The following is a 27937-nucleotide window of genomic DNA, read 5'->3' as shown; positions in this document are numbered from 1 at the left end:
AACTCATCACCTTGAGGAAGTAACTGACACATTTGAGGTGTTCTCAGAACAGACAATCATATTCAGTTAGCTGAGAAATCACTTAATTAGCCAGCCCAACAGTTTTCTCAGTAGACGGCGTCGTGTGAAGTAAAAAGGCAAAACGGGTGACATGAAAGCACCAAGGCAGAGGCTTGGTGGGAGATTTCTCTAGGGACTAAACTAATCCTCCTCAGCGATCATCATCTCATCTCACACACAGCGAAGAGAGAGCAGTATGGAATATAACTGTTTATTATAGAAATATCAAACAAAGATGAATTCTAATAACCAGCATGTCACTTTGTTTAAACTGTTCGTTCTTAACTGAATTTCATACATAGCTGAAAATAATAGGTTCCGTTTAAACCAACTGCCGAATTATGGAATAAAAATAGGATAAACAGAAATATGACTGTTTCACACACAGAGATAGAGTTTTGTCTCTTACTAGTATCTTAAAAGCCAATCTGCATTGTTATTTTCTAGCCTTGCTTCAATGAATTAGTAAAACGTCTAGCAGTACTTGTCTGGTTAACGTCTTACTCTTGGTATGGAGAAAAACAAAAATATCCATCCATTTTTAATGTTACAGTCATACCAATAGATTGAATAGCTTTTGAAATACAAAGTCCTTTTTTAAAAACTAATATGTAAATGAAGCCGTACATTTTTTTTCTCCAAATTTATCAATCTATGTTATACTTAGTAAGATTCCAGAAGACAGTATAAGTATAGGTTAAATTAGTTTAAACAGCATCTAGAGACAACATAACCTTCTCAGTTCCAAGTGAAGTGAGCAATACATAAAAAAAAAAAAAAGTTATAATAAACAGATGAAGGAAACAAGAAAAGAAAAAACACATCCAAACCAAAACAACGTCATTCTTACAAACGTCTCCCTTTCCACACCACATGAAACCAGAGCTAAATTAGTCACAGCTTGTACAGTACAGAAAGTCTTTATTGGTTGTCCAGAGACGTGACCACTCCCCTAATACTAACCCCTCTCAGTACATTGTCCAGGGAGGGGCTATGTGCAAATTTTAAATGGTACCGTATTGTCTATGTAATTCACTACATTTGGCCAGGAAATAGGGTGCCAATCTGAATATGACCTATATAAGTAGAGACGGGGTGGGTTTTTTCCCAGGCCACGCCTCCTTGGCGTATTTCTTCTTGCGTGGTTCGTTGAGAGACTCGGCTGTGTAGGGTCCAGGGGCGGGGTTAGCAGGGTTGAGTGTGACGGGGGCCTGTGCTGAGACAGATGTTGGGGACAGGTCCACCTCCGGTGCAGGGTTAGGGAAGACCAGTGGCAAGCCCCCGAGGATAGTGGCTCCCCCCTGGGACACAGTGGGCTGGGAGCCAGCCTCGCCGCTGGTGGGTGGGAGGTCCCCATAGAGCCCCCCACTGAAGGGGAAGTTCTGCATACGCCTTGCCACAGAGTCCTCCAGGCCCAGTGAAACATGGCCCTCCATTTTCCTCTTCTAAACAGGCAGCAAGGTTTAGGAAGGGAATGCCAAGATGGAAGACAATGTGATTTGACTAATAGGTCAACAGGACAACTTGGCCCATCAATTGATCCACTGACTAATTTACTGGTGACAAATGGGCAAGAACTGTGACCATTTTTGGGAGGCACAAAGAAATGGACGTGAGGACGTTTACCTTGATAGGGACAACTGCCGTCTGAACCATATTTCTGAAGCGCCCTACCGATGGGTCCACATCCTCTGTAACGACAAGAAAACAACATTACAGTGTGTAACTCTCCGTTTGTGTGTGTGAGTGTTTGCCCACCTGCATTTCTACATGGGTGTATGTTTTTGCATGTCTGTGTGCAAGCGTTTGTGTGCATATGTATACACAGATCAGCCATAACATTATGAACACTTTCCTAATACTGTGTAGGTCCCCCTTTTGGCACCAAAACCGCCCTGACACATCGAGGCATGGATTCCACTAGACCTCTGATGGTGTGCTGTGGCTTCTGGCACCAAGACGTTAGCAGCAGATCCTTCAAGTCCTGTGAGTTGCGAGGTGGGGCCAACATGGATCGGACCTGTTTGTCCAGCACATCCCACCAATGCTCGATTGGATTGAGATCTGGGGAATTTGGAGGCCAAGTCAACACCTTGAACTCGTTGTTGTTTTCCTCAAACCCTTCCTGAACCATTTTTTGCTTTGTGGCAGGGTGTATTATCCTGCTGAAAGAGGCCAGTGCCATCAGGGAATAGCGTTGCCATGAAAGGGTGCACATGGTCTGCAACAATGCACAGGTAGGTGGTACATGTCAAAGTAATATCCACATGAATGGCAGGACCCAAGGTTTCCCAGCAGAACATTGCCCAAAGCATCACACTGCATCCGCCGGCTTGCCTTCTTCCCATAATGCATCCTGGTGCCATGTGTTCTCCAGGTAAGCGACGCACACGCACCCAGCCATCCACGTGATGTAAAAGAAAACATGATTCATCTGACCAGGCATCCTTCTTCCATTGCTCTGTGGTCCAGTTCTGATGCACACATGTTCATTGTAGGCACTTTCGGCAGTGGACAGGGGTCAGCATGGGCACTCTGACTGGTGTACGGCCATGCAGCCGCATACGCAAAAAAACTGCGATGCACTGTGTGTTCTGACACCATTCTATCAGTACCAGCATTAACCTTTTCAGCAGTTTGAGCTGCAGTAACTTGTCTATTGGATCGGGCCAGCCTTCGCTCCCCACCTGCATCAGTGAACCTTGGTCACCAATGACCCTTTCTCCAGTTCACCACTTTTCCTTCCATGGACCACTTTTGACCACTGCAGACTGGGAACACCCCAGAAGGGCTGCAGTTTTGGAGATGCTCTGACCCAGTTGTCCAGCCATCACAATTTAGCCCTTGTCACTCAGTTGCTCAGATCCTTACGATTGCCCATTTTTCCTGCTTCTAACACATCAACTTTGAGGACAGACTGCTGCCTAATATACCTCACCCACTGACAGGTGCCATGAAAACGAGATTATCAGTGTTATTCACATCACCTGTCAGTGGTCATAATGTTATGGCTGATCGATGTATACATATATATACAGCTCCGGAAAAAATTAAGAGACCACTGCACCTCTTTTATTTCCTTTCCAAAAATTTAGAAAAGGAAGGTTTTGAGTGAGGAATAGAAGGGTTAAAATTAAGAGACCACTGCAAATTGAACGTGCAGTGGTCTCTCAATTTTTTTTGGAGCTGTATATAGATATATACACGTCACCAAGCCTTTGTAATGGACCTGGGTTGATGACTTCCTCCTCCTCACTGAAGGACACCTTGCTGCTCCTCCTCTTCCTTTTAGGCCTGACTATGTCCAGGTTGCCCTCCTCGATGGTCAGGGTGGAAATACGCTTATTGTGGGCCGTGTTGAACTCTGTCAGGTTCTGGCGCGGGGGAAAACAAGAGAATGTAGGAGGTAAAGTCATCAAATTGATCCAGACATACATTCAGTACAACATGATCAATGGTGTTTGTCATTTGCCACCGACTGAAAGTATACAAACTCCACAAGGGATATTCAACACAGACAAACCAGGATAATTGAATATGCACAGTAGAAACGAGAAAATCCTAAACTGCACAGCACAGGCGCCCACATTCCTGGCACACACATTTCACATTTCTATTGTAGACATTTAACAGATGGTCTTAACCAGCAGAGAGACTTACAGTTAGTGTATTCATCTTAAGATGGCTGATTACAGTAAAAGTACATTTTACTCAATGAAACAGCGATCAATAAAGCCAGTGCTACAGTAATTCAGACATCATTTTAAGAGAGCTCAGGCCTGGTCAAAGCTGAGCTGAAGGTAGTGCGATGAGACCCAAGCAAAGATGTCTTCCAAGCCAACAGAAATACGCATCACTGCCTGGGTGTTAGAAGGGGGAGGGAGAGGAGTAGCTGAGTGTCATCCACCCTGACAGGAGACATCTGACAGACACGGTACCTCCAGCTCTGTCTCCTCCTCCGGTAGACCCAGCAGTCCCTTGAGCTCCTCGTCCTCCCCTGCTTTCACCTCCCCCCCGGGTACGGCGCTAGCCTGGGTCTGGGGCTTCTCTCTGAGGATGTAGACCCGCGTGGACGCCCCAAAAGACATGGTGGAGTCAATGGGCACCTGCTGGGGCTTGTGCGGTTCCAGACAAATCCGACCCAAGAACGTCCCGTGAGCTGCACAGGGACGGAGTGGAACAGATCGTCTTCAGAAAAATAATAAGCTGAAGTTTACATAACTTTTATTTAGCATCTAAAATGACAAGGTAAGACCCAAACCGTTTTGTACTAAAGTATGGGTGGTTGCCTATATGGATTATCTAAGCTGGAACAAACACTTGAACTGAATTAGTAGTATCAGACAACCGTGGAACTCTTAACAATGAACAGTATTAGAAACGCACTGCTGTTGAGATCGATCAGGAAGACCCTCTTCAGGTGTCTGTGGTAGACGAGTGCCGAGTGGACGCGGGAACACGACTGGTGGTCTATGGTGAAGTCACACACATCTGGGTTTCTCCCAAACAGGTAGAATTTCTTTTCGTCTATGATTAGCTTCTACAAAGTAGATGAAGTACAAATGTAAGTATGTAGGTTAGACAACTGGAGCGGTGGCAGTGCAGGGTTGTTCTGTGCAGAAAGGGAGGGGTCTAAATACCTCCTGAAAACTCATTATATTTAGCAAACTCTCACAATGAATGTGACCTCTGACAAGAGGTGGCCTCTCCTCCATGCGCTACAGACTGTGCCCTTTTCCAAACACCAGCAGGAAGATTTGCAACTTTACTTGATGCATGTTACAATGCTTGTATGAAAATCTTGCCAGTTAAATGGAATCCTAGGAATTTTTATTTTAAACCGCTTGAACCACATGTCCTGGCACTGGGCCACGCCGATATTCCAGTTACCAATAGGAATGGTTACAATGTGTTTGTGTTCTAGAGATTACAGGGTCGTGCCCCATTGACAACAGCCGGATCAGGTCTGCCCAGTTCATTGGCATTTTCTCATTCCGTAAAAGTTCCTTCCTAAATCCTCTTTCCTCTGTGACTCGGAAACCGACGTTTGAGGAGATGTAATTTTTTGGCAGGGTTATGGAAGAAAAACTGTGGGTGGACGAAATAACAGAAACACCCATCAATATATCAATAGCCAGGATCGAATATGGAGTAGAGCCACAGTTTGCCAGAACAAATCATCTGTGGAATGAAGTCATATAAGTCCTGAACAGTGTGTCGTGGGTTATTGTATTATTCTTCAATAACAAAAGCCTCCAGTTGTTTGAGGGATGTAGAATGTAGCTATTTCGTCCACTCCCTGTATGTATTCTACAGCAGAAGAGTTTTCCAATCCACCGCACCTATTTCTAATACATATTTGTAGTGTCAACAGAAAATCATGCATATTAAAAACAATATTCTGTTTTTTATCAATAAAATTATATGTACAACTTTATTTCTATAACTTTACATATTTATTTCAGGATCAACCCTGGATGAAGTTGTGATCACATGGTGAACCTGGGTCATCAAGCAGAATCAGCTAATATTTGAAGTCCCACCCAGGTGACTACAGTAAAATGGTGTGTGCCTTTAATGGCGATGTCCATGTTAGATTAAGTTCTCTATCCATCTCTATGCATTGACCTTACCTCTACTAGCTTGTCTCCTTTCACCACATCTAGATGGAGTCCAGGGGGAGGTTTCCCTGCCCTGACAAAACACACACACACAGTGAGTCAGTTACATGCCATCATTGACTTCATTAAAAAAAACTATGGTTTCCCCATCTTGCTGGAAAAATAGTTGAATAAAACTATGGGTTTTACAATGCCATCTATTTAAATGTTTTGCATGTGTAAACTGCATAAGCCTTTCTGTAATTATTATATTGGGAAGGGAAATTGTGCATAACAGTACTGTAATTATTCTGGACCATCAATACTGTCAGCCTGTTCTGGGTAACACCATGCAGCTTCATGAACCCTCGATTTCACTGAAAAGCTAGTTAGTCATCAGGAAGAATGTTCCTCAGACAGCTACTGTACCCTGCTGAAGCCTAGCTTCGACTGTGAATGAGGACAATATTCATAGCCAATATTAGCCAGATAGCTAGCCAGTTAGCTCATGTTTCTAGCAAGTAAATTACAGTATATTTCGATGCACCAATCTCATGTCATTCACCGACATGGACCTTACAACACTCTACTGCATGCTTTTGATTTTTTACAGTCAAAATTATGCATTAGACATCGTCGCAGGTCTTACCATGACGGGCAGTCAAAAAGAGGTGTGTTTGTGCTTGGGTTTGCTGCCATCTTACACAATATGCTGTTGAATTCTGGGAAAGTGAGGACAACAGGGAAGTCTGTTGAAAGCTGGGAAACGTAGTGAATTTTGATTAATAACATTAAATATTTAAACGTGAAAAATGACTATTGTTAAGTTTGAGATAATATTGCCATTTTCAGGATTAAATAACATTTAAATGTGTTTGCATCGAGACAAGATAGCACTGTCATGATTATTTCCATTGCATCGTGATACTGTACTTAAGCAATAATTTAGCCAATTAACACGATACTCGGCTTACGCAGTCAGACACCTTTGATGACTTCAAATATAAAATATATACATAATATTAAGGGCACAATCATTAACCAAATCACCATATCTGAGAGAAAAATAAAATACATAATATAATACATTTCAAATGGTCCCACATAATACTAAACCAGTGTTTTCTGTCAGTTATTATTATGGTCTTATAGCCATTGCTCTGCACCACAAACTATGGATACATCTCTTAGCCCGTAGTAGGTCACCTAACAAGATTGTCATCCATGATGGCGATGTGACCTTGGGTGATTAAAAACGTCAAGGACTGGCTGCATGTAAAGGAGAAAAGGATGCATTCAACCACTGTGTTCGTCCTACGTGAAAAAAGAGCAACCATGCTGAGATAGCTCAGCTTTACCTGCAGATCCTTCAGGCTGGTGCCTCCTGGGCTTTGAGTCTGAGCAATTCCTGATCATGTTCAACACATCACAAGAGGAAAAATGATCTTATACAACTAATATAACGTAACTATTACACAGGCATATTTATTGTGAAGTTGATTTCAACTTCGTAAACATCAGCCCTTGTCTCAAGACCCTTGTATCCCTTTGAATCTCCAAAGCCAAACTAGTTGATTTATGCTCAGCTGCCCTACTCCATCGGGTTATACACCTATCATAGTCCCTAAACTGGAAAAGCATGAAGGGACACATCAACTGTTTTAGCTGGCCCTATTGTCTGAAAGAGGCAGAAGAAAGAAGCTAGGGTCTAGGTGGTGTTTTTGCTGCTCGGTTAAAGAAATAATCTGTCTCTGTCTAGTACTCAGCCTGTAGGTGGATTTGTCTCTGTCTCCAGCAGCATCATCACCGCAGGGCTTCCTTCCATGACACATGCAGGCCTGCATTTCACCCAGCATGTGAGAGACGATGTCATTAAGGGGAACAGAGGTTGAAAGCCACTAAAGACCTTTGTTCAGGAGGTACAATAGGGGGATAAATGAAATGAGTATAAAATGTGTGTTCACCCAGGTTATCTTTCATAATAAAATAATGACCTGTTTCCTCTTAGGGACTAATGACATGTAAATAAAACATCCAATGTTCTGGTTCTACACCCTTGTCAGAGATTATTAGTCGCCACAAATATACTTACACAACCTCTGTTTTGTAACTCATCTATGTAGTCCTGTAATTTTTTTTAAATGTATTACAAAGCCCAATGCCACAGTAATTCCTAATATGTTATTTCCTGGGGATCCTGAAAAATGGCACAGTCTACCTGCAGTCCCATAAACCAAGTAGCATGACCAATACCAGTGGAAGACAGCAGGTGATACAGGGTATAGATGTCCATCACAGCTCAGCAGTGAGAAGCAGAAGATCAACACTGCATTAAATCACATATTGGTCAAACAATCATGGTCGTTATTCCAAGTGCCAGTCGTACTGTAAAAAGTCCCAAAAGCACAGGATGGCAACAGTCTCCACCCGCCAGTCACTTGCTGAGCTAATTTGTGCCACCCTCTGTGTGACCCTGGACACTGTTGTGAGGCAACATGGCAACCTAGATTAAAAACCCTGGCTACCCAGAGGAGCTATAGACCACTAACATAGCACATTGACTTGTGACTTAGTAAACGATGCCACTTGTTTCTTACTGTGGCTAACTCTAAACACAGTATTAATTTTGCCACATAGAGTAGAAGCGCAAGCACAACCAATCAGCCAGCACAACACCCCACATACAATAATTACTACTATAATAGCAGTGTAGCCATATCCACTAATGACTACATTCTAACACTCACTTGTAACTTTGGCTGGATTTGGTCACTTCTAACTTTGGACAATCAGTATAAAAAAAACAGAATTTGAGCATTAACAATTGCAGAAACGTAACAGGATTTTGTTACATACGAAATAACTGTTACAAACATTTTAAATTTCACATTTTATTGGTTTTTTTACATTTATAAAGCCATCAATTCAACAATGAATTACATTTATTACAGCATTTTTCCCCCATAAATTTAATCTCTTCAAAATATCTGACAAGGACATACAAAGGGAATATTGTTCATATAAAAGTTTCAGCCCACCCATACACCTGGTTTTAATGTACACTGGTAATTGGGGTTTGTAACTTTATTTCATGAGGTTCTTTTTGCAATCCTAATCTGAATAGGGCAATTATGATATCTATACACCAAATGGGATGCTTTTTCCTAAATACCTGTATTACTTTTGACCAAAGCCTGAAGTGCAGTGCATTATCTAGGCCAAAGGGTGCCATTTGGTAAGCATATTTTCCAAAAGGTGACATCTAATGAGTCCGGTAGGATTACATTTAGGGTAATGAGCGGTTTACTTCCAAAGCAAGCCACAACAAAAGCTGCAAAGATGTTGAGTTGTTGATCTACATTCGGCCAATGAAGACAATAATCACCACCAGCACACAAACACTGTATCCAACAGTAATTATAACACACTTCAGTTTAGGACATAAGAAAATAATGAAAGCTGAAGAAACTGTTGAAAAAGATCAAACCCATCACAGCAAATATACAACTCAATGTTAAGGCCCTTGAAAACAGAGCATAATAATCCACAGTCATATGTTCATGAACCACCTTCTTTAGGGTCTGTAGTAAAGTCATGTACAGTATATACACATGTGCAAATAAGTCTGATTAACACAAATCAAAGTAGCTGTCTCTCTTCATTCAGGCCTCCAGTTCTCAGAAGATGGGGAACCCAATTTGGAATTATAAGAAGAACCACAAAGCCAACATATTGAAATGGCTGGCTCAAAAATTTAACAATGCAGTGCTATTGTGAGGGAGGAGATATTAAAATAAGGCATAAATTAAAAATACATCTCAGGGAGGACAAATAACATTTTGGCAATGGAAGACATTTAAAAGACACCAAAGCATCTTAATGTTGGCTAAAGCCAGGTCATATAAAATCCTTGCCCCTGTTTAAAATGTGTCAATGACAAAAAAACTCTCAGTATCAATTTGATATAGATAACAGTTTGGTTTTCAAAACTGTTTCGAAGTGCACAAATTATGAACTGCAAGGTGAGTGTGCGGCCCCAACAGAGAGCCATCCTGTACCTCTGCCAACCACGTCAATAACCTAATAGGCTTAGTACGTGTGTTGGGATGAAGCGTGGAAAAAGGGATTACTGGTACGATCCAGCAGAACCCAGGGAAACAGAGTGGTGTGTGTGTGTGCATTTGTATGCATGCCTGCATGTGTTCGGGAATAGCTGACACAGTGAGTGGATACAGTGAGAGTATATCAGGTTAAACACAAACCGGTGTTATGTATTAACAACCAGAGATCCTTTGGGTTCAGGGAAGATTGTGTGTGCCATGTTGCTGGTGTCTATCTCCCTCTTGCTCTCTCAAGGTGAGGGCCACTGCATGCATAAGCAAACTTTGTTTGCTGACAATATGCCTGTGTGTGTGTGTGTGTGTTCGCGGAGGGGCACTGCACGCACTCCTCGTTTACTGTCCGACAATGCATCCTGCCGGACCCTTAGGAAACACTGGACGTGGTGAAATAACTCCAAGCAGACTTCCCAAAGCTTTTCAAGGTAAACCATACTAACAGCAAGGTAAAGTTACAGAGAGTGGGAAAATAAAAAAATAAAAGTGCATTTGTCTTCAAGTGTTGCCACTAACGTCTTACACCTATCCACTCTGCTCACACAGGTTTCATTCAGATCTGAAGTCAGCATCAGTTGTGAGAATTCAAGTCAATTCATTACACTCTCTATTATGAGAAGGCGAGCAGAACAACAGCGCTTCAGCTAAATACATGTTTGTTTGGAGCGGGAACAGAGATCCCTTTAAGGGTTTAGAATAACATGCTTGTTGTGTCGAGGGCCCTTTTAGCTTGCATTCCTAACACTGTTCTATTCCTCAAATTATTTTCATTCCAGGCCAATCATGACACACTGATTAAATGGCTCACCAGTTTTACGTTAGGTTGTGTGACTCTCCACTGGGCTGTCATCCCAAGGCCTTATCTGCTCTCACAGACCTGACTCCTATAGTTGGCTAAGGGACAGGGTCAAATAAAGAGTGACGTGTCACGTTGCGCTCTCTTGAAACAGCAGTTAGTCTACAAATCCCAACAAGTTTTTACCTGAGCGGTGGGAAGTGTGCATGCGTTTGTAGTTGGGGAAGAGCAGGATGTGGTCAGCGTACTGGCTGAACCAGCCATGCACAGTTTACGATCACTGAGGTCCGTCTTTTTGTTTGTGTATATAAATTGGCCCTTGGTGTAGAACTGCATCCAGTATCGTCACAGGATGCCTTCTACCTGTATCATAAGTTGCATCCGAAGAATGATTATTAGCACCGAGTCTGGGGTGGTATTTGCAGGCAAGCTACCAATGAGAGGCCACGTCTGACAGGTTAGCTTAAAGCAGTAGTAGTGGAGTAGCTAGCAGCGCCTCTCGCCATTCTGAGACAATTGGATGTGCTTATGGACAGCCTTGCTATGATAATATTCAAAAGAAAAAGTACAGACTGGCTCTCAAACTGTTCAGCTAGGTTTACCAGTTCATCAGATCCAACAACAAACCGCAAAGCCAAAACCTTTGCAACCTATTAATTTTTCCCTTGAAAAGAAAAAAACAAAACTCCCATTGCATGGCCCCTACCGCCTACACTGAGAGCGGTGAATTAGGCCTAGACACATGCGCTTGACGTTGTGACTACAAGTCCCGTGGGATCCTCTACTGCGATCCGCCGTTATCACGTGTCCCAGTCGAGCTCCCTGCACGCGATCCGGACCAGACGGAGCTCAAGTTCAAAGGCGTCAGGCCTCTCCTGAGGGTTGAACGACAGCATCTCTCTGATCAGCTGTTTCATGCCCGCGTTCATGCTCTTCTTCCGAGCCGGGATCAGCAGCTCCATCTTTGGGTTCTCTAGGAGCGCCTCCCCGAGGGGCACAATCTCCTCCCCCTGCTGCACATAGCTCCCCAGGAGCTCCTTCTGGGTCTCCACGTCCACAAATGTTATCCGCTCGACCATGGCCCAGATGATGATGCCCAGGGCAAAGATGTCAGCTTTAGCCGTGTAGTGGCCCTCCCACACCTCGGGAGCCATGTAGAAGTCTGTGCCGCAAGCCGTGGAGAGGAAACACTTGTTGACGGAGGCTGGCTCTTCGGGGTTGAGGCCGGACGTCGAGCAGACCTTGGACAGGCCGAAGTCGGCCACCTTCAGGGTGGGCTCAGGGGTTCCCGCCAAAGTCCTTCCCTGGGAGATGAGAATGTTGTCAGGCTTGAGGTCTCTGTGGATGATCTGGTTGCGATGGAGGAACGCCAGGGCGCTTCCTAACTGCAGCATGAAGCTGGTGTTGGTCTTGCGGCTCGGTTTCCGGGACAACAGGTAGGCGTTCATGTCTCCTCCGTCACAGAAGTCCATGACAAACCACAGGTAGTAGGCACAGCAGGGGTCAAAGGTGATCTCTCCCTTCAGAGATGTCTCCACCAGCTGAGTAGAAATAAAGACAGAAGGCATCAGTATTAATGGTATAGTATCCGGGCGGGTCCTATACCACTAGGCAGGGAGGCTGACCTTATCCACATTCTCAAAAAATCACATCAAAGTTGTATTTTTTATTAAACTGGGAGCCAATTGGGCATCCATTACCAGAAGGCTCACAATATTAGCATAAGTACTAGCAAATGTCCATAGATTAGGGGTGAGAACATTTTAACATATTCCTTAACATTTAAATATAAATTGGATTTAGGTTAAAATGATATTGAAACAATTCAAAAATTGGTGCATAAAGCTTGTTGTAGGGGTTGTCATCCATTCACAATGTAATCACTAGGCTGACAAGTAAGTTATTAGGAGATATCTGGGTAATCTATAGATGATAGAACTAAAAGTTCAAGAGAAAGTTGGAAGGGAAGAAAACAAGTAGCCAAGAGTTTGCTAAATACATTAATACGCTTATTTTGCTTTGATGAAGAATTACAGCTACTATGCAATCAAACAGACACACACCTGACTGAGATAGGACACTGTTGACACAGACACACACCTGACTGAGATAGGACACTGTTGACACAGACACACACCAGACTGAGATAGGACACTGTTAGACACAGTCACACACCAGACTGAGATAGGACACTGTTAGACACAGTCACACACCAGACTGAGATAGGACACTGTTAGACACAGTCACACACCAGACTGAGATAGGACACTGTTAGACACAGTCACACAACTGACTGAGATAGGACACTGTTATACACAGTCACACACCAGACTGAGATAGGACACTGTTAGACACAGAAACACATCTGACTAGGGCTGTCAACGAAAATTCTAAATTCGAATAGTTTTTAAAAAAACGAATTTTGAAGGTGAATATTAATATTCGGAAAAAAAAATAATTGGAAAAAACATTCGCGGTAGCAGAGGTTGTCTGGCTGTCTGCTTTGCGAGTGGGCGCGCTAGCGCGCCTGACGGTACAGATCCATATGTCCGACACAACTGAAGCGTGGTGTCGCGACGTCATACAGCCATGGTTGATGCTCCACGCCCCTGACCAGCAGCTGATTGGATGAACGCGTGATGTGGGTCTGGTTACTCGAGAATTTCAACAGTGTCATGGCGGCTCGTTGAGAATACGATCTCATATTTTACAAAAATAGTTCACTGAAACATGTTTCTGAAAACATTTTTAGCAAGAAATAGGCCATGCAGTTGCTGAATCTGTCTTCATTTCAGCTCAACAAAGGTTAGTTTGAAAGATATTCGTCTACTTCTACTGGATACTCTACAACTGTGAAACTTCAATTAATGTTGTTTCAATCACTGAATGAAGCATGCTATATTTGGGACAATAGTCGCAACCTTATATTGCTTGCACAAAACTCTTGATCAGCATTCAAAATGTGTTTATTGTTGTTCATTTGAAACCATTATTGCGCAGAGAGCGTGAGGGCGAGAGAGAGAAAGTGCTTGAGCGAGCGAACGTGAGGTCTGCGGTCTTGGTCATCATTTGATTTACTTGTTTTTGTGTAGGTAATACGTTGTCAAATATGTTTAAACTTAACTACTTGTATAGGTAGTCTATTTATGTCTCTTTGTATTAATTTGTCCGGTTATTGACAAAATGCGCATGCGCAACCAGATGTTCGAATGGTTCGAATATTATGTGTTTTTTAGAGGGAATATTCTAACGTCATTTTTGAGGAATTTTAACAGCCCTACACCTGACTGAGATAGGACACTGTTAGACACAGACACACACCTGACTGAGATATGACACTGTTAGACACAGACACACACCTGACTGAGATAAGACACTTAGTCACCAGGTAAGCATGAGTTGACGTTTTGCCATCTCTCCGGTTTCCTGCTCCCCTCCACACTCAGACAAACACCATACAGCCCTTCTCCCTGATACATGCTGCAATGGTTCCTCAACATAACAGCTCAGCCAATGAAGATGCTGCTGAAACACACCTCTTTCTACTACAATCCAGCATTTAAAGTTCTATGTATAAGTAGAAATGAACTCGAAATCAAACAATTACTATAAGGTTTACATGCTCAGCCTCTATTTTAGACTATTTGTTTAAATATTGGTTTTAATTATAAAAATTAAAAAAGTATATATAATATATATTCCCTGTCTGAATAGTGCTGACAGTGCTCATATGCCTGCACAAATAATGACCGTCCCAATACTTTTTAATATACCCTGAAAATCTATACTTCAACCTCAAGGTAATTGTTTAATTTCAAATCCAAACTGAGTATAGCAAAACATTTAAAATAAAGAATGCTGAAAAAGCCTACAGCCTCTGTGTCAATTAATTCCTATCACATTTTAGAGGAAAACTAACTGGGAAAATACAGGGAAATTACAAAGAAAACATCCAATGCCATTTTTAGCAGAACCGCAAACCCAACCGATCTATATGAAAAACACAGAAATTGATTATGTAAAATAAACACATTGTGGCAGTCACAATTATTGATCAACTAAGATGTGAGAACAAAAATACTTAGTTATTATCATTATATTATATTCCTCGTGGGGGGAAAAAAGCAAAATTTTGTGTAGTCACGCCTTTGAATGAAGTCTTTGTGAGTTGTCAGACAGAGGGGCGCTTTGGAGTTGTCTGTCTTACTGGCTCTTTGTGTAATCATTGTAAATGATCTAATCTTAAAGTGCTTCAGTTAAAGGAATTGGGGTTGTTTCATACACACGCACTGTCTCATGCCTACAGCTGACCAGATGGAAACAGATCATCTCCCACTAAAGATTTGAGAACAGTTTTTGAATTAGAGAGCCCAATGCCTGACAATCCCAACAGCACCCCCACTTAGGGACAACCAGTCAGTACACAAAACGGCCAGTCAGAGCATCCAGTTCCTAATAGGTCCAAATAATCCACTAGCATTACAGGTCAGATAATACTGCCCCCGGCCTCAGTGGCCCATTATCATTGTTTCACCAATAGAAACACACCATCCTATCATCATGTTTCCTCCCCATAAGCAACAGCAGAACACTGGGACATTACAGGAAAGAAAGAGACTCGGTTGGAACAAAAGACTCTGGGAATGCAGCCAAGCCCCACACGCTGGACTATTTAACAAGCTTGTAGAGTGGTTGGACAGTGTACTGTGTATCTGTCTCAATAGCCCACGTGTAGCAGAGAGACTGTAATCAGTTGCTGCCAGGCCCTTAAAATTCTCAGTGAGCCAGGAAGGAGGGATTGGAATAGGCATAGTGACAGACTCTAGACAGGCTGAATGAGGAGTCTCCCTAGACCCAACTCAATGAGTTGAGATACCCCCTTTAAAAAAAAAAAATCACCTGACAACATCGAGACACACAAGGACACACCCACACACAATAGCCAAATATTTACTGCATAACACAGTTTAATTCCAGCTATGCTCCAAAACCGCAGTAGTAAAAACATTTGCAGACCTAAGCCAACAAGGCTCAAATGTGAAGTTAAACATGCACTGGCAATGGAATGCCTATTCTTTTCAAACATTTGACAATACTTCCAATCAGCCTCACAACTAGACTACGTGTAACCACGCCAGCCCAGGACTTCCAAATCCATCTTCTTTACCTGGGGGATCATCTAAGACCAGCCACCCAGAGAAATTATGAAGCTACAGGTTTGCACAACCAAAGTTTTCAAACAAACTATTAGAAACTGTCTCAGCGGAACTCATCGGTGCGCTCCTTGTCCTCACCAGGGTTTAGACATGACTGCAGTCTAGCATCGTAACTGATGTCAGTGGGGAAGACTGACCTTTAATGGCCACTGGAACGCTGGAGAAGTGTGCTCTTTACAAATGAATCCCTGTTCCAAATGTACCAGCTAGCAACTCAGTAAAACCATTCAAACTGTTACATGTGCCATTTTTGTTCAGTATAATTTAGTTAAAGGTAAAGTATGCTTTAGCAAAAAAGGTGCTAAAGCTTTCAACTAGGAAAAAATTATTTGTAACCCAGGCATATTTCAAGCATTTCTGAAAAGAGGAATTTGATAGATATTTGGCTGCATCGTTGCACCCTTGCTTGAAGCAGCCACTGGAGGTTCTAATTAGCCCCAACACCCTTGATGGTTTTCACTCTCTCAGCAAATGGAACATTTATTCAAATGGCAGAGGCCCGCATGAACGTAGTAATAGAGAGCCAAAGGTAGAGTGAGGAGGGGTTTATATGGGATTCAGCATGTCTAAGCATGGTATAAAACACTTAAACACTCCAAACCAAAATAAATGACATTTAAATGTAATACTGGAAAATGTCTACACTGTTGGTATTTTTTTTTTTTTTTTTGAAATACTTCTGTTGTTGTAAAACGCCATCAATCAAACATTAACAAGAAGATTATCATGTAATTGCAGTTGGTTTAGAAGGTTTAAGCATGTTTACACACATTTTCACAATGTATTGTACAGCAGGGGTCATGCAGACCTACTCCAAAATGTTCTCAAATGTTCTGTAACTATTAAAATATGAATGTTAAGCCCCAATGTTAAAACTTTTCTGAAATCTCATGGAATGTAGCAGTGCAGTAAACATCACATCACTAATGGCAACTGTGAGTCATAAATAAAGACGAATACACTTTTATTTCTCAATAGGATGTGCGCCAGTCAACAAGCACCCTCAGTTACCCAGTCTTGTTCTCAATTTCTTGTTGTGCTGAATGTATCTAGACATGTGTCATCTATATATTACACAGCACTTCAAAAAGTAAACATGCCACTAATATTCTAAATGCCAACATCCAATCAGATACCTTTCCCATCTGATCTGACCACTTCCTCCCCAACTTCCTCCTAGGCCGCCAAGATGCTGAACCACATCTGCAAGACAGAGCTTTAAGGTGTTGAATAATAAGTTCCAGCCCTGTCACTGCAAGAACATATCCAGGCCTGAGGTTCCGTCAGACTGCGGTCTTTAAACAAATACACTCAGGATGTGATTCCTCTAGTGACTTATTCTATTCTATGTGATTTAGCCTATAATGGGTTTCACGACATAACCTAAATTACAATGCATCTAATGACGAAGAACATAAAGTTCGAAATACTGATTTATTGTATTTAAATTATTTTTCTTAAGATGATGCATTGATCCCCAACCAATGACAGCAGTACTCGCTAACTAGAACATATTTAAAATACACCCAATTGCTTAAACACTCTCCTGTATGCCAGATTAGTCTCTCCACACATGCAACCCCATTAACCTACAAACATGACAAAGTGAACGCCGAACCTGCAGGTATAGAATGAGACGCCGCCACCGATAACGACAGCTGGCCCCCGGCGAGCTCTCCTATCAGTCTACTCATCTGAAGTGCATTACCTCTAGGTACAGTGGAGAGCTGGACCCATGGCTCATTCTTTGGGCCAGGTCATCTCTCTGCAGGACACACTCTTCCAAGTGGATGACATTGGGATGCTGACTCTGTATACTGCTCAGGGCCCAGAACTCCCTGAGGGCCAGCTCTACGTTCTCCGGGCTGTGGCAGCGAATCTTCTTCACGGCCATTCGGGCCCCGGTACGTTTCACCACTGCCTCGTACACCACGCCGTAGCTGCCGCGTCCCACCTCCTGAATCAGCTCGTACTTCGGCTGGCTGCTCACCATCCTCTTCCTCGCTGCGGAGGGAGGGGATGAAGAGGACGGGGGTGACATGGTTAACGGAGGTACTGTTAAGATGTGGTTGATGTTAAGAGCTAGTTGAGGTCAGCACAAAGCAGAACAGACTGAGAATTTAACCCAGACGCTTTTAAGCTACTCAATTGACCACCCCACTTTCCATATTAACCAGCATCAAGGCCAGGCCCAGTCTAGTCAAAAATGTACCCAATGAGGTAAAGTACTGTAGTCCAAAGTACTACAACTGTAGTCCAGGGATTCACAACATTACTTGGTTAAAGTGTTTGCCATAATTGGTTAAGAAGACAAAAGAGAGTGATTTTGCTGCACACCTGAACATCAATTTGAGTATGATTGTGATTTGCATTGATATGTCTGAGAGATCGTTAGGTTGCTTTTAGACAAGATGAGATCAACTTTTTAGAACAAAGTTGTTTTGGAGGACCATGGCAATTCCGGTGGAGGAATCTTGTGACAGGAGAGCACTTTTAAAGTGACAAAAAGTGTTCGTAACCTTACATTTTGACCATGTCTAATTTGTGGTTTTTAATGTTTCACATCAAGTGCAAAAGCTTGCGTCACATCTAGTTACTAAAATGATTCACATTTCTTGTTAGCTAACCAAAACACACCTACATCTTTAACTGTACCTACGCAGAAAACATATGCATGGGAAACCAAACTTCACCAATGACATCCTCCCTCTAGCTAGTTTGCCAAAAACTTAGCTATATGCATAACCTAGCCTATTAGTGACATTACGAATGACTTATTTGCATTGCCCGGGGTAATTAGATTGTGCTGATATTTTCACCATTGCTTTTGTCAATTTCTGTTCCAATTTCTGTAATTTTAACTAATCGAAAAGCTGGAGGCAGGAAACGAGGTACCAGTCTTTGATTTTCAACCTGATACTATTATTGGTTATACTATCAATCAATCAAATGTATTTATAAAGCCCTTTTTACAACAGCAGTGGTCACAAAGTGCTTTACAGAGACACCCGGCCTTAAACCCCAAGGAGCAAACAGTAGTGTTGGATTTCAGTGGCTAGGAAAAACTCCCTAAGAAGGCCGAATTTTAGGAAGAAACCTAGAGAGGACCTAGGGTCAGAGGGGTGACCAGTCCTCTTCTGGCTGTGCCGAATATACTACTACCAAGAAATATTAGGGTGTATAACAGGAAACATCCTTTAAACTAACAACAATGAACAGTTTATTCCATGAAATTGTTGTTCAAATTACTGTAGAATGAACTGTGATTTGTATATTTTGTTTCATGTTTAGCTAAATACGTGTATGTTTCGTTTATTTGAAGTTATTTGTATGTGTCAAATTAGTTCACACTTTGTCAGGTTCACTTTAAATGTCCTAGACAGTTGGCTTCCTGCAATAGAGGAAATGTTAAAACCAAGCTAGCGAAATGTAAACAAATCAGCTGAGCCCCCCACAACTCTGACCTGGTACTTGCGCGTATACAATTGCACATGCATGCCAGACAGCTGTCAGAATTGGAAAAATGAAAGTTGACGCTGTCATGTCCATAATCCCGTGCCCAAATTTTAAGGACACAACCTAATGTTTCATACTTAACTAGTTAAGCAAGCTCCTGACATTGAGGGAATTAGCTAGCTACGTACAATACTTCTCTATACCTCACACGGAAGCGAAAATGTAGCTGCTTGGCTACGAAGAAATGCTGGCTATAAATGCTGCATTAACGTTAGTAGCTTATTGGAATCTTAGATAACTAGCTACATGCACGTAACCAAATTATATCAAACTAGTTAGCTAGATATGTTGCCATAATAATAATGAAAAGTTAGCTAACTGCTAACGTTAGCTAGATCAGTACTATCCTTACGTAAGATTGGTAGCTAGCTAGTTCAAATTGGGACACATGTATTGTCCTCCTTGTGCGGACTCAACGTTAGCACATCGGGCTAACTAGCTAGTCCCACACACCTGCGCACACCACCAAACACCATGTCGCACCACCAGACAAAAGAACTGGCTTCTACCGAAACTGAGGAATGGAAACAAAGACTATAGGTAGGTTATATGTAACAAGCTACTGTACACGTTTACCTGTTTTCGTCTTCTCTCACTGATTCATTTGTTGCTGTCTTTCTCACTTTCACTAGCTACACATTAAACAGGCTCCGCGGTGCTCGCGCAGAGGAATGAGGTCCGTATGTGCCGTGAGATCGCGAACCTGCTGCTCCGGTACCCCTCAACAGCGCGTGCCCGCTTGCTTGACTCGTTCCCAAAACAACACAGACAAAAGAGAAGGTGCGCTGGAACTCTCTGCTAAACGCGAGAAAGGGGGAAATACTGCCCCCCTCCTTTCACTTATTTGGGAGTCGTTCACAGAAAGGGAAAATAGATGTTCCCTTTCATTGCATTCAGGAGTTTGACATTTATTCCTTTGGATTCTTAACCTGCCAACTCCCTCCCTACAGTTTGTGTCACGTGTTGGCTCCCGGCCATTCCAAGAATGTCCACCATTAAAAATAGGAATAAAGAATAAATTATATTCATTTTCGAATTCGGCGCACGCGCTTGGCTATAGTGGTTTGCCAAAATTGACCGGGAGTGAAGAGAATAGTAACGACATCATTCACATATGAAATAAGTAGGATAGCTTGTAGATCTTTGATAATTTTTGTGCTTTTGTTTTGTATAATTAAGTAATCGTGAGATGTATTGTTTCGTTAATCTGTATTGGTTTTCTGGTCACCCACCCATCTGAATTATACAGTTGGTTTGCTCTAGTCTAAAGTGACACAATGTGGGATTACCATTACATTTCACTAAATAAACCTTACAGTAAATTCATGATTTTGAATGAAACGACACTGAAAACCGAAAATGTATTATTAGGTTAACTATTCCATTTATATATTTGGAGGTATTAACAAACAATGGAAGGGTCTAACTTTTCATCAAAACGGTTCGTATAAAATACAACTGCTCTTTTCTAATAACTGCTTGTAGCATGCAATTCGGGCATTGACCGTGGTAGGAGGAGGATCGTAACTGACTCATCTACAAACGCCACAATAAATAGTAGTCTCGCGAACTCCAAATCTCGTCACGCCTCCTTGAAGGTCTCGAAAGTATGGTATTTAAAAAGGTTTGAATATTGCGGGCTGCTCGTGCTAAGATTACTATTGGATGTTACATTTCAAAAACGTCTCACCACGTGGTTATTGTGATTTACCACTGACTGTTTTCCTTTCTAATTTATTTTTCCCGAATAGTTGTTATTTACGTGTGTTAATTTACAACGTTGCAGTCACAAATAGAGGAAAATTAAAGTGTAATACTGTTTTGGGAGAAGTGTGCTGTATTTACAAATCGGAGTCGATGAATCCACTGCAACCCCTCTACTTAAACACTGCACTGAAATTATGAGACGTTTTTCGCGGTTACATACTACTGAAAATAGTATACTCCGCTGTCCAGCGGTCCTCTAAAAATACTGACACACGAAGCATCTTACAATTGCCCCACTGGGTAACTGGTTAGCCATTTAACATCAGGTACACTCACTGGCGTAGCGGGGTCACGTCGGGCCGGGGTGCAAGCTGTCCTTTCACGAGGGTCTTGGTCTTAAACCATTGAAGCTAGAGACAAACTACATTTGTTTAATGTTTAGCCATTCCAATTGACAACTTGTAATATTACCTGTTAAGAGGATAATTGAAGGATGTTCTCCCTTAAAAAAAAAAGAGACAGACCCTCATACCAGTGTGTCATAAATCATGTTTATTAATAGGTGAGTGAGTGAGTGATGCACATGTCAACACTACAACGAAGTCGTCTACTCATCTCGTTTGTAATACATCTTGTACATTTCGTCATTGAGTTATAGGCCAGAACTGTGCCACATTCAGATATTCCGTTTTATTTTAACAGTCAATATAGCTACATTCTTTGTTCTAATAAACAGTATGGTAAAATATCAGGGCTGTTGTTTTCAAGTTTAAGCCTAACTGGGAATTAGAAAAAATAAGTAAAAGGGACTATTAATTTAGAAGGAAACTAATATTCTGATTTTTTTTTTAATATACTGTCACCCCCAACCTCCCTGCATTGTTTCTGCCATTCCTAATTTTGTGATATCCAATTGTCATGGTCTGATAAGCAACTACTAAGCTGCTGCGCCAAGCCATACTGTTTGTTCCCACACATCTCACCAGCAAAATCAGACAGATCAGCATGTTTCACAACGTGTTTATTCGACTGACATTCTAATTTAATTTTGCAGGCACTCAAATTGCCTGAGGCTGACACTAGAACACAACTAGACAATGAAATTCTTGCTAACTATGCCACCCCCTTACCCCGTGAAATGCTTGGCAGAAACGCATTGCCCCATGGAGCTCCCAGACATGTCAGTAAACCATGCTTTCAACTCCTGAGAAAGTACTACATAACCAAAGCTTTAACAAACCGCCATGTTTGACCACATCACTGTGTATCAAAAGAGGTAGATTTGTAACAAAATTAAACTGATGCTTACAGAAAATAAGTCTTGGTATATGACTATATTTTACACTTTTTTAAGTAGGTGTAGTGTCACATGCCTGGTGTCATACGCCTACATAAACAAAAAAAGACACCTTGTTTTTTTTCCTTTGCGGAGGGCTGTTCTTGTAGTTGTTAGGGCGTTTGCCTGTCCTGGTAAGTACAGATAAGGTGGTTTGTTCAAGAGGCACTGTTGTCACATACCCCCAGTAACTTTTGAACAATATTCTCCTTTGGCTATTATAATGTTATACATACAAAACAATATCAACACATAGAATAATACAAATATGTATTTGATGTATTGGTTCAGATAATGTATAATAATAAAAGAAAAGCAACAAAAAACGGAAACAGCATTTCTGTGGGAGGTAGAACACATTGCATTGCAAATTCTAACAAAGAAATCATTCAAATAAACAAAAATCTATAAAAGCAAACAAAGGAATCATTCAAAACCAATCTCACAAAATGAATGGACAAATCGATCTGGATCCAAAAAAAAACTCAGTCATTGTCCATTATACACATTTTCAAAAACATCCTGAGGTAGACTTGTATAGATTCTTAACAAGGCATTACTGTCTCATTCTCATATAATAATAAAAATTAAATAAAATCCACCACCAATGCATTCTAAATGAAATAAGAAGAGTAGACTATTTGTCTGCGCTCTGGAAATTAGGTGTAAAAGACTAAATACAAGAAGGGGAAAAATAGTTGGCTCAAACCAATATAACTGTGTCATTAAATGGTAGATGTTAATAGCCTATCAACAAAAGCAATTGAAAGGCCATAAACATGCTTTGTCTATACTCTGCTCTACTCTAACTACTGACTACCATGCAAATCAAACACTGAAATAAACAACATTATATTAATATTGTGACGAAGCCGTATATGTACAATAACCACCAAAAGGGGGAGGTAGATGGTTAGGTGCTTCAGATTTATTGTGTGCCACTTCCAGAGGGAGACCATAGAAGTACCGCTGAGTCTCAAAGGAAATATCATGCTACTCTAATACCTACACCTTCTGACAACTTGATCACCAATTAAGTCAGAAGAGAGCAACACTAGGATATAAAATTAAATATAGCTAGCTGTACTACATTAACGTCATAGTAACGTGTAAATAGTGCACTGCCCTTTTGGCTTTTTTGGCAATCAATGTTCTGCATGGGTTTTCCGGCAACCCATTCTATAGGCTATAGGGAAGACACATAAAACACATATCTCTCCTTTCAAAGTAGCTCCTCTTTAAAGGGCTTTCCCTGAGTTCAACATTAGGATTTCAGAGAAACTAAACCCTGGCTTCTGCAGTCATACGGGTACATAAGCTATTGATTATTTTAAAGAATAACCATTCTCCTACATGTGATTTTTGCAGAGTATCAATGCACTGGTTTTATCACAAATATATTACGAAATCAACGGGAGATAATGCCCACTGAAAAAGACAGCGAAAGACACTGTAAAGCATAATTAGCTAAATACAACCATGAAGCTCTGGAGCCCAGAACCAAAGCCAGTTCCACTTTAAATAGAAATTAGCAAGGAACTGGGTGCTGTAGAAGAGAGGTTTACAGAGTATGTGACAATGAATAAATAATCAATATAAAAAAGATAACAATATCTATATACATTTAAGTGGTGTAAAGTCTTCCAGCCACTCCTGTGTAAGAGCAGTAAAGAACAAACCTACAACCAACCTATTCAATACTTGAGTCCCTCAACCATAGAAGTCAATCATGAAAATTCAGGAAGGAAAGGTAACTCTAAGCTCCATCCAAGAAAGCAAATGTAATGTCTCTAGCTTTCTAAATAGTTTTAAAGTACAATGAGACCATAAGAAACAAGTAATGTCTTTGGACAGTGTATGAGAACACCCCTGATATGTAGAATATGTTAGAAAGCCATGTCTACATCCATAGTAAAAGCTATGGCATAGACAGAAAGATAGTCTGTCATACAATCAACGCTGGTCTTGCATATAGCCTCAAATCAAAGCTTTGTATAATACATGGTAGGAGACAACAGGCAACCACCCATGACACAAGTGAACAGGCTATGGCACTTATGACAAGCTGTATAGTACACAGTCCAATCAGCAACCATGGTATACCAACAGTCATACAGCAGAAAAGGTAAAAACATTCACTTGGCCGTAGAAATGCACAATGACTCAACAATAATACCTGAAGAAGATTTCAATAAACAAAAAGACACTGATTTCATTCTATAAGGACTAAAATAGTTTCAGAATCTATTTCTGTACATTCAATTGTATGATTGTATTGTCTTCACCTTTTTCTAACAAATGTTTTGTGAAAAACACTGTATGCAGTAAGAGTAGAGCACGTACAAAAACCTCAGGTAAATCAAAATAAGCTATCAATCTCTGATTTAGCTTCTGCTGAAAAAATTAAATAAACAGTGCACAAATGTACAGTGGTAAAAACTGACAAGGCTTATTACAGTCTGTACTGTACCCACAGTGTGTTTTGATTGTTTCACTACATAGCTAAGACACTTCGCTAAGTCAGAAAATAATAACTTCATAGACACAAAGGGAGTATCTTTAAAAGTATTTGAGTTGTAAAAAGTGTGGACAAGTGTCTGTCTGTGCATTAAAACACTGAGCCAACCATCTTAACTAACACATCACTAAAAGTAAAATGTTCTTGCTGTTCATTAGATAAATAAAGACAACCTGTTGTTCCAAAAGCAGCAATCGAATGAAACATTTTGATTGGCTGAATCCCTGAATCGATCAATCAGAGCTCTTGCTGGGAGGCAAAGGGGTGTGGCTCTGCTCTTCTTCCTCTTCCTTCAGCAATGATGCTGGTCCCTGAGAGCCAGGGGAGGACTGCTGTGCTTTTATTGGACAGTTGGCCACCATGTGACTGATGCTCTGGCAGAAATGGCACTTCTTTGGCTGAGGAGGTAGCTGGCATTCTTTGGCATGGTGATCCGGTCCTCCACAGTTATAGCATCTAGAACAGAATGGGAGCAGGGTTCTTTAAACAACTCACCTAATGTCAGTCAGTTAACACCTTATTCCACCAGAGGGCAGTGTGCTCCCACATATTCCTGCGTTTCCTTAGATCTCCATCTACTAAGGAGTAACATATTTTGAAAGTATCAGTTTTAATCGTATATGCCTATCTGTTGAGTTGAATGAATTATTAATTTACTGCACTTTAATGTTTGTGTATGTGCATATATGTGTGCATTTATTTTAGGAGGCCTGCTTCATAATCCTATTATTTCAGAGTGGATTATTTTATAGATCATCTTTCAAAAGATTAAATGTTGAACTGTATGTCAATAAGTATTTAACCCCTATGTTATAGCATGCCTAAATACATTCACAAGAAAAAGGGAGGAATTTCAAGCTCCTATTCAACCAAAAAGACTGGGGTGGTTTTTCAATGTCTCAAAGGGCACCGAATGGTACCCCATTGAGCACGGTGAAGTTATTAATTTCGTTTTGAATAGTGTATCAATAACCCCTCACAACAAGGACACAGGCGTCTTTCCTAACTTAGTTGCCAGAGTGCAAATAAAGACACAAAACAGCAACTCACAGTTGAATGCCCCTTTGACCTAAATTAGGGCAGTCACATGAGTAGGGGATATAGCGCAGCGCAAGATTGCATGATTGACTTGGAAGAGATTACGTTACCTCAGATTACCTATCAGGTAGGAAAAGTAACCAACCAAAAGACTCCTTTCATACTAAGCTTTAACCCACCGATTTGACCGTTAGCGTATCAAGAACAAAGCTAATTCAGCAACCGACCTGGTGAAATTCTGCCCCTGGCTTAGTATGAGACACTTTAAGCAGCTATTTCACAAACTACACCCTTACGTGTTATGACTTTAAGGTTGTGACACTTTTACAAGGATGATACATATTGTACTACATTATGTGCCTGGACAGGGAATCTTTAAAATGAACTGTAACATCACTATCTGTACAGGCCAATCATCAGCAGAAGTCTTCAGAGGTTTGGGGTCACTTATAAATGACCTGGTTTTCAAACAAAAAGCACATTTTATGTCCATTAAAATAACATAAAATTGATCAGAAATACAATGTAGACATTTTAAATGTTGTAAATTAATATTGAAGCTGGAAACTGGTAATTTTTTATAATTTTCTTTATGGATTATCCACATAGGCCTACCAAGGCCCGTTATCAGTTTGTCATTTTAAAGGCTAATTGGTCATAAGAAAACCTTTGCAATTATGTTAGCAAAGCGGAAAACTGCTGCGCTGATGAAAGAAGCAATAGAACTGGCTTTCTGTGGACTAGTCGAGTATCTGAAGCATAAGCAATTGTGGGTTTGAAAAATTTAAAATAAAGCAATAATATACATAACACTGTAAAACTAGCAGCAATATAAAGAGTACTGTAAACTAGCAGCAAATGTCCAAAAACAAATACATTATTTCTGAAACTCATCAGTCTATTCTTGTTCTGAGAAAGGCTATTCCATGTGAAAAATTGCCAAGAAACTGAAGATCTCATACAATGTTTTGTACTGCTCCCATCACAGATCAGTGCAAACTGGCCCTAACCAGAATAGAAAGAGGAGTGGGAGGCCCTGGTGCACAACTGAGCAAGAGGAAAAAGAAAAAATGTGTCTAGTTTGAGAAACAGACGTCTCACAGTTCCTCAACTCGCAGCTTCATTAAATAGTACCCACAAAACACCAGTCTCAACAGTGAAGAGGCAACTCTTGGATGCTGCCCCCCCCCCCCCCAATCTCCCTCTGTCCAGTGTCTGTGTTCTTTTGTTAATCTTTTCTTTTTATTGGCCAGTCTCTGATATAACTTTTTCTTTGCAACTCTGCCTAGACGGCCATCATCCTGGAGTCGCCTCTTCACTGTTGATGTTGAGACAAATCTACTTTGCCTACTTCAAACCAAACCATGACCAAAAGCCACCTTATACATCAGGAGTATTTAGACAATACGTTTTTTGCGGAGAACATCAATGGACCAGCTGCAAGTAAGCACGGCGAGTGTGCGAAATATAACTTTGGCATCACATTGAATCACTGGAACAAATTACAAGTCATAGTGGAACAATTATGTCAAAGAAAATATGTATGCACTACAATAAGTGACGCATGCTGTAATATTTGAGTCCTGACCAATAACCGAATGACATGTGAAATGGTATCATTTGAAGTAAATATATTTAGACACGCAGACACAAAACACTGGTGGGCTTTCTTTTTGTGCCAAAGCATAGTGGATGTAAATAAATGTTGTCTATGGAATAATCCTTTAGATTTATGGTTTTGGAATAGGCTGACATAGACGCTTCATAATCCCTATTACACCAAGCGGCAAAATGTGTTTCCATTTTTACGTAAATAAAATTTTCGAATTAAAAGAAGGTTTTTGTTTCGTTTAGGTTTACCCCGGCTAGGCGTTTTGGTAGCCGTGTCAAAATCTCAAAAGCTTGTCCTATAGATATTTACAGTTATCAAAACCGCGACGTGGTGTAAGCCTACACAAAACAAAGACCTTATTTGAAATGAATCTGTGAACCCGTTATGAAAAATGTTTTGGGTAATATACGATAGATTATTGTG

At 41.0% G+C, this 27937-nt stretch overlaps 3 protein-coding genes across 7 annotated transcripts in view; all 3 read right to left on the bottom strand.

Moving 5' to 3' along the window:
* Window positions 1-314: 314 nt before the first annotated feature.
* Window positions 315-6514, bottom strand: ppp1r8a (protein phosphatase 1, regulatory subunit 8a). 2 transcript variants are annotated; one of them, XM_010873442.5, is made up of 7 exons: window positions 6310-6514; window positions 5694-5754; window positions 4447-4600; window positions 3999-4219; window positions 3290-3434; window positions 1687-1751; window positions 315-1505 (listed from the first exon to the last, which is right to left on the bottom strand). In XM_010873442.5, the coding sequence occupies exons 1-7, from the start codon at window positions 6450-6452 to the stop codon at window positions 1137-1139; spliced, it is 1158 nt and encodes a 385-aa protein (XP_010871744.2). In that variant the 5' UTR covers window positions 6453-6514; the 3' UTR covers window positions 315-1136. The 2 variants fall into 2 exon arrangements, with proteins under 2 accessions (XP_010871744.2, XP_010871745.1); XM_010873443.5 differs by lacking the exon at window positions 4447-4600 and having other exon boundaries at window positions 6310-6511.
* A 2040-nt stretch (window positions 6515-8554) lies between these two features.
* Window positions 8555-19978, bottom strand: pdik1l (PDLIM1 interacting kinase 1 like). Its single transcript, XM_010873445.4, has 3 exons — window positions 19880-19978; window positions 17496-17791; window positions 8555-12112 (listed from the first exon to the last, which is right to left on the bottom strand). The coding sequence occupies exons 2-3, from the start codon at window positions 17778-17780 to the stop codon at window positions 11372-11374; spliced, it is 1026 nt and encodes a 341-aa protein (XP_010871747.1). The 5' UTR covers window positions 17781-17791; window positions 19880-19978; the 3' UTR covers window positions 8555-11371.
* A 2180-nt stretch (window positions 19979-22158) lies between these two features.
* Window positions 22159-27937, bottom strand: part of lin28a (lin-28 homolog A (C. elegans)) — a 30203-nt gene continuing 24424 nt past the window's right edge. For all 4 annotated transcript variants that reach the window (XM_020049996.2, XM_010873578.3, XM_020049995.2 and 1 more), the window contains exon 4: window positions 22159-25320. In XM_020049996.2, coding sequence (XP_019905555.1) covers window positions 25098-25320 — 223 coding nt within the window. In that variant the 3' untranslated portion in view covers window positions 22159-25097. The remainder of the gene's footprint in view (window positions 25321-27937) is intronic.

The sequence above is a fragment of the Esox lucius genome, chromosome 10, assembly GCF_011004845.1.
Source record: "Esox lucius isolate fEsoLuc1 chromosome 10, fEsoLuc1.pri, whole genome shotgun sequence".
Lineage (NCBI taxonomy): Eukaryota > Metazoa > Chordata > Actinopteri > Esociformes > Esocidae > Esox > Esox lucius.
Note: the sequence above shows the minus strand (reverse complement) of the source record. Positions and strands in the feature narration are given on the sequence as shown.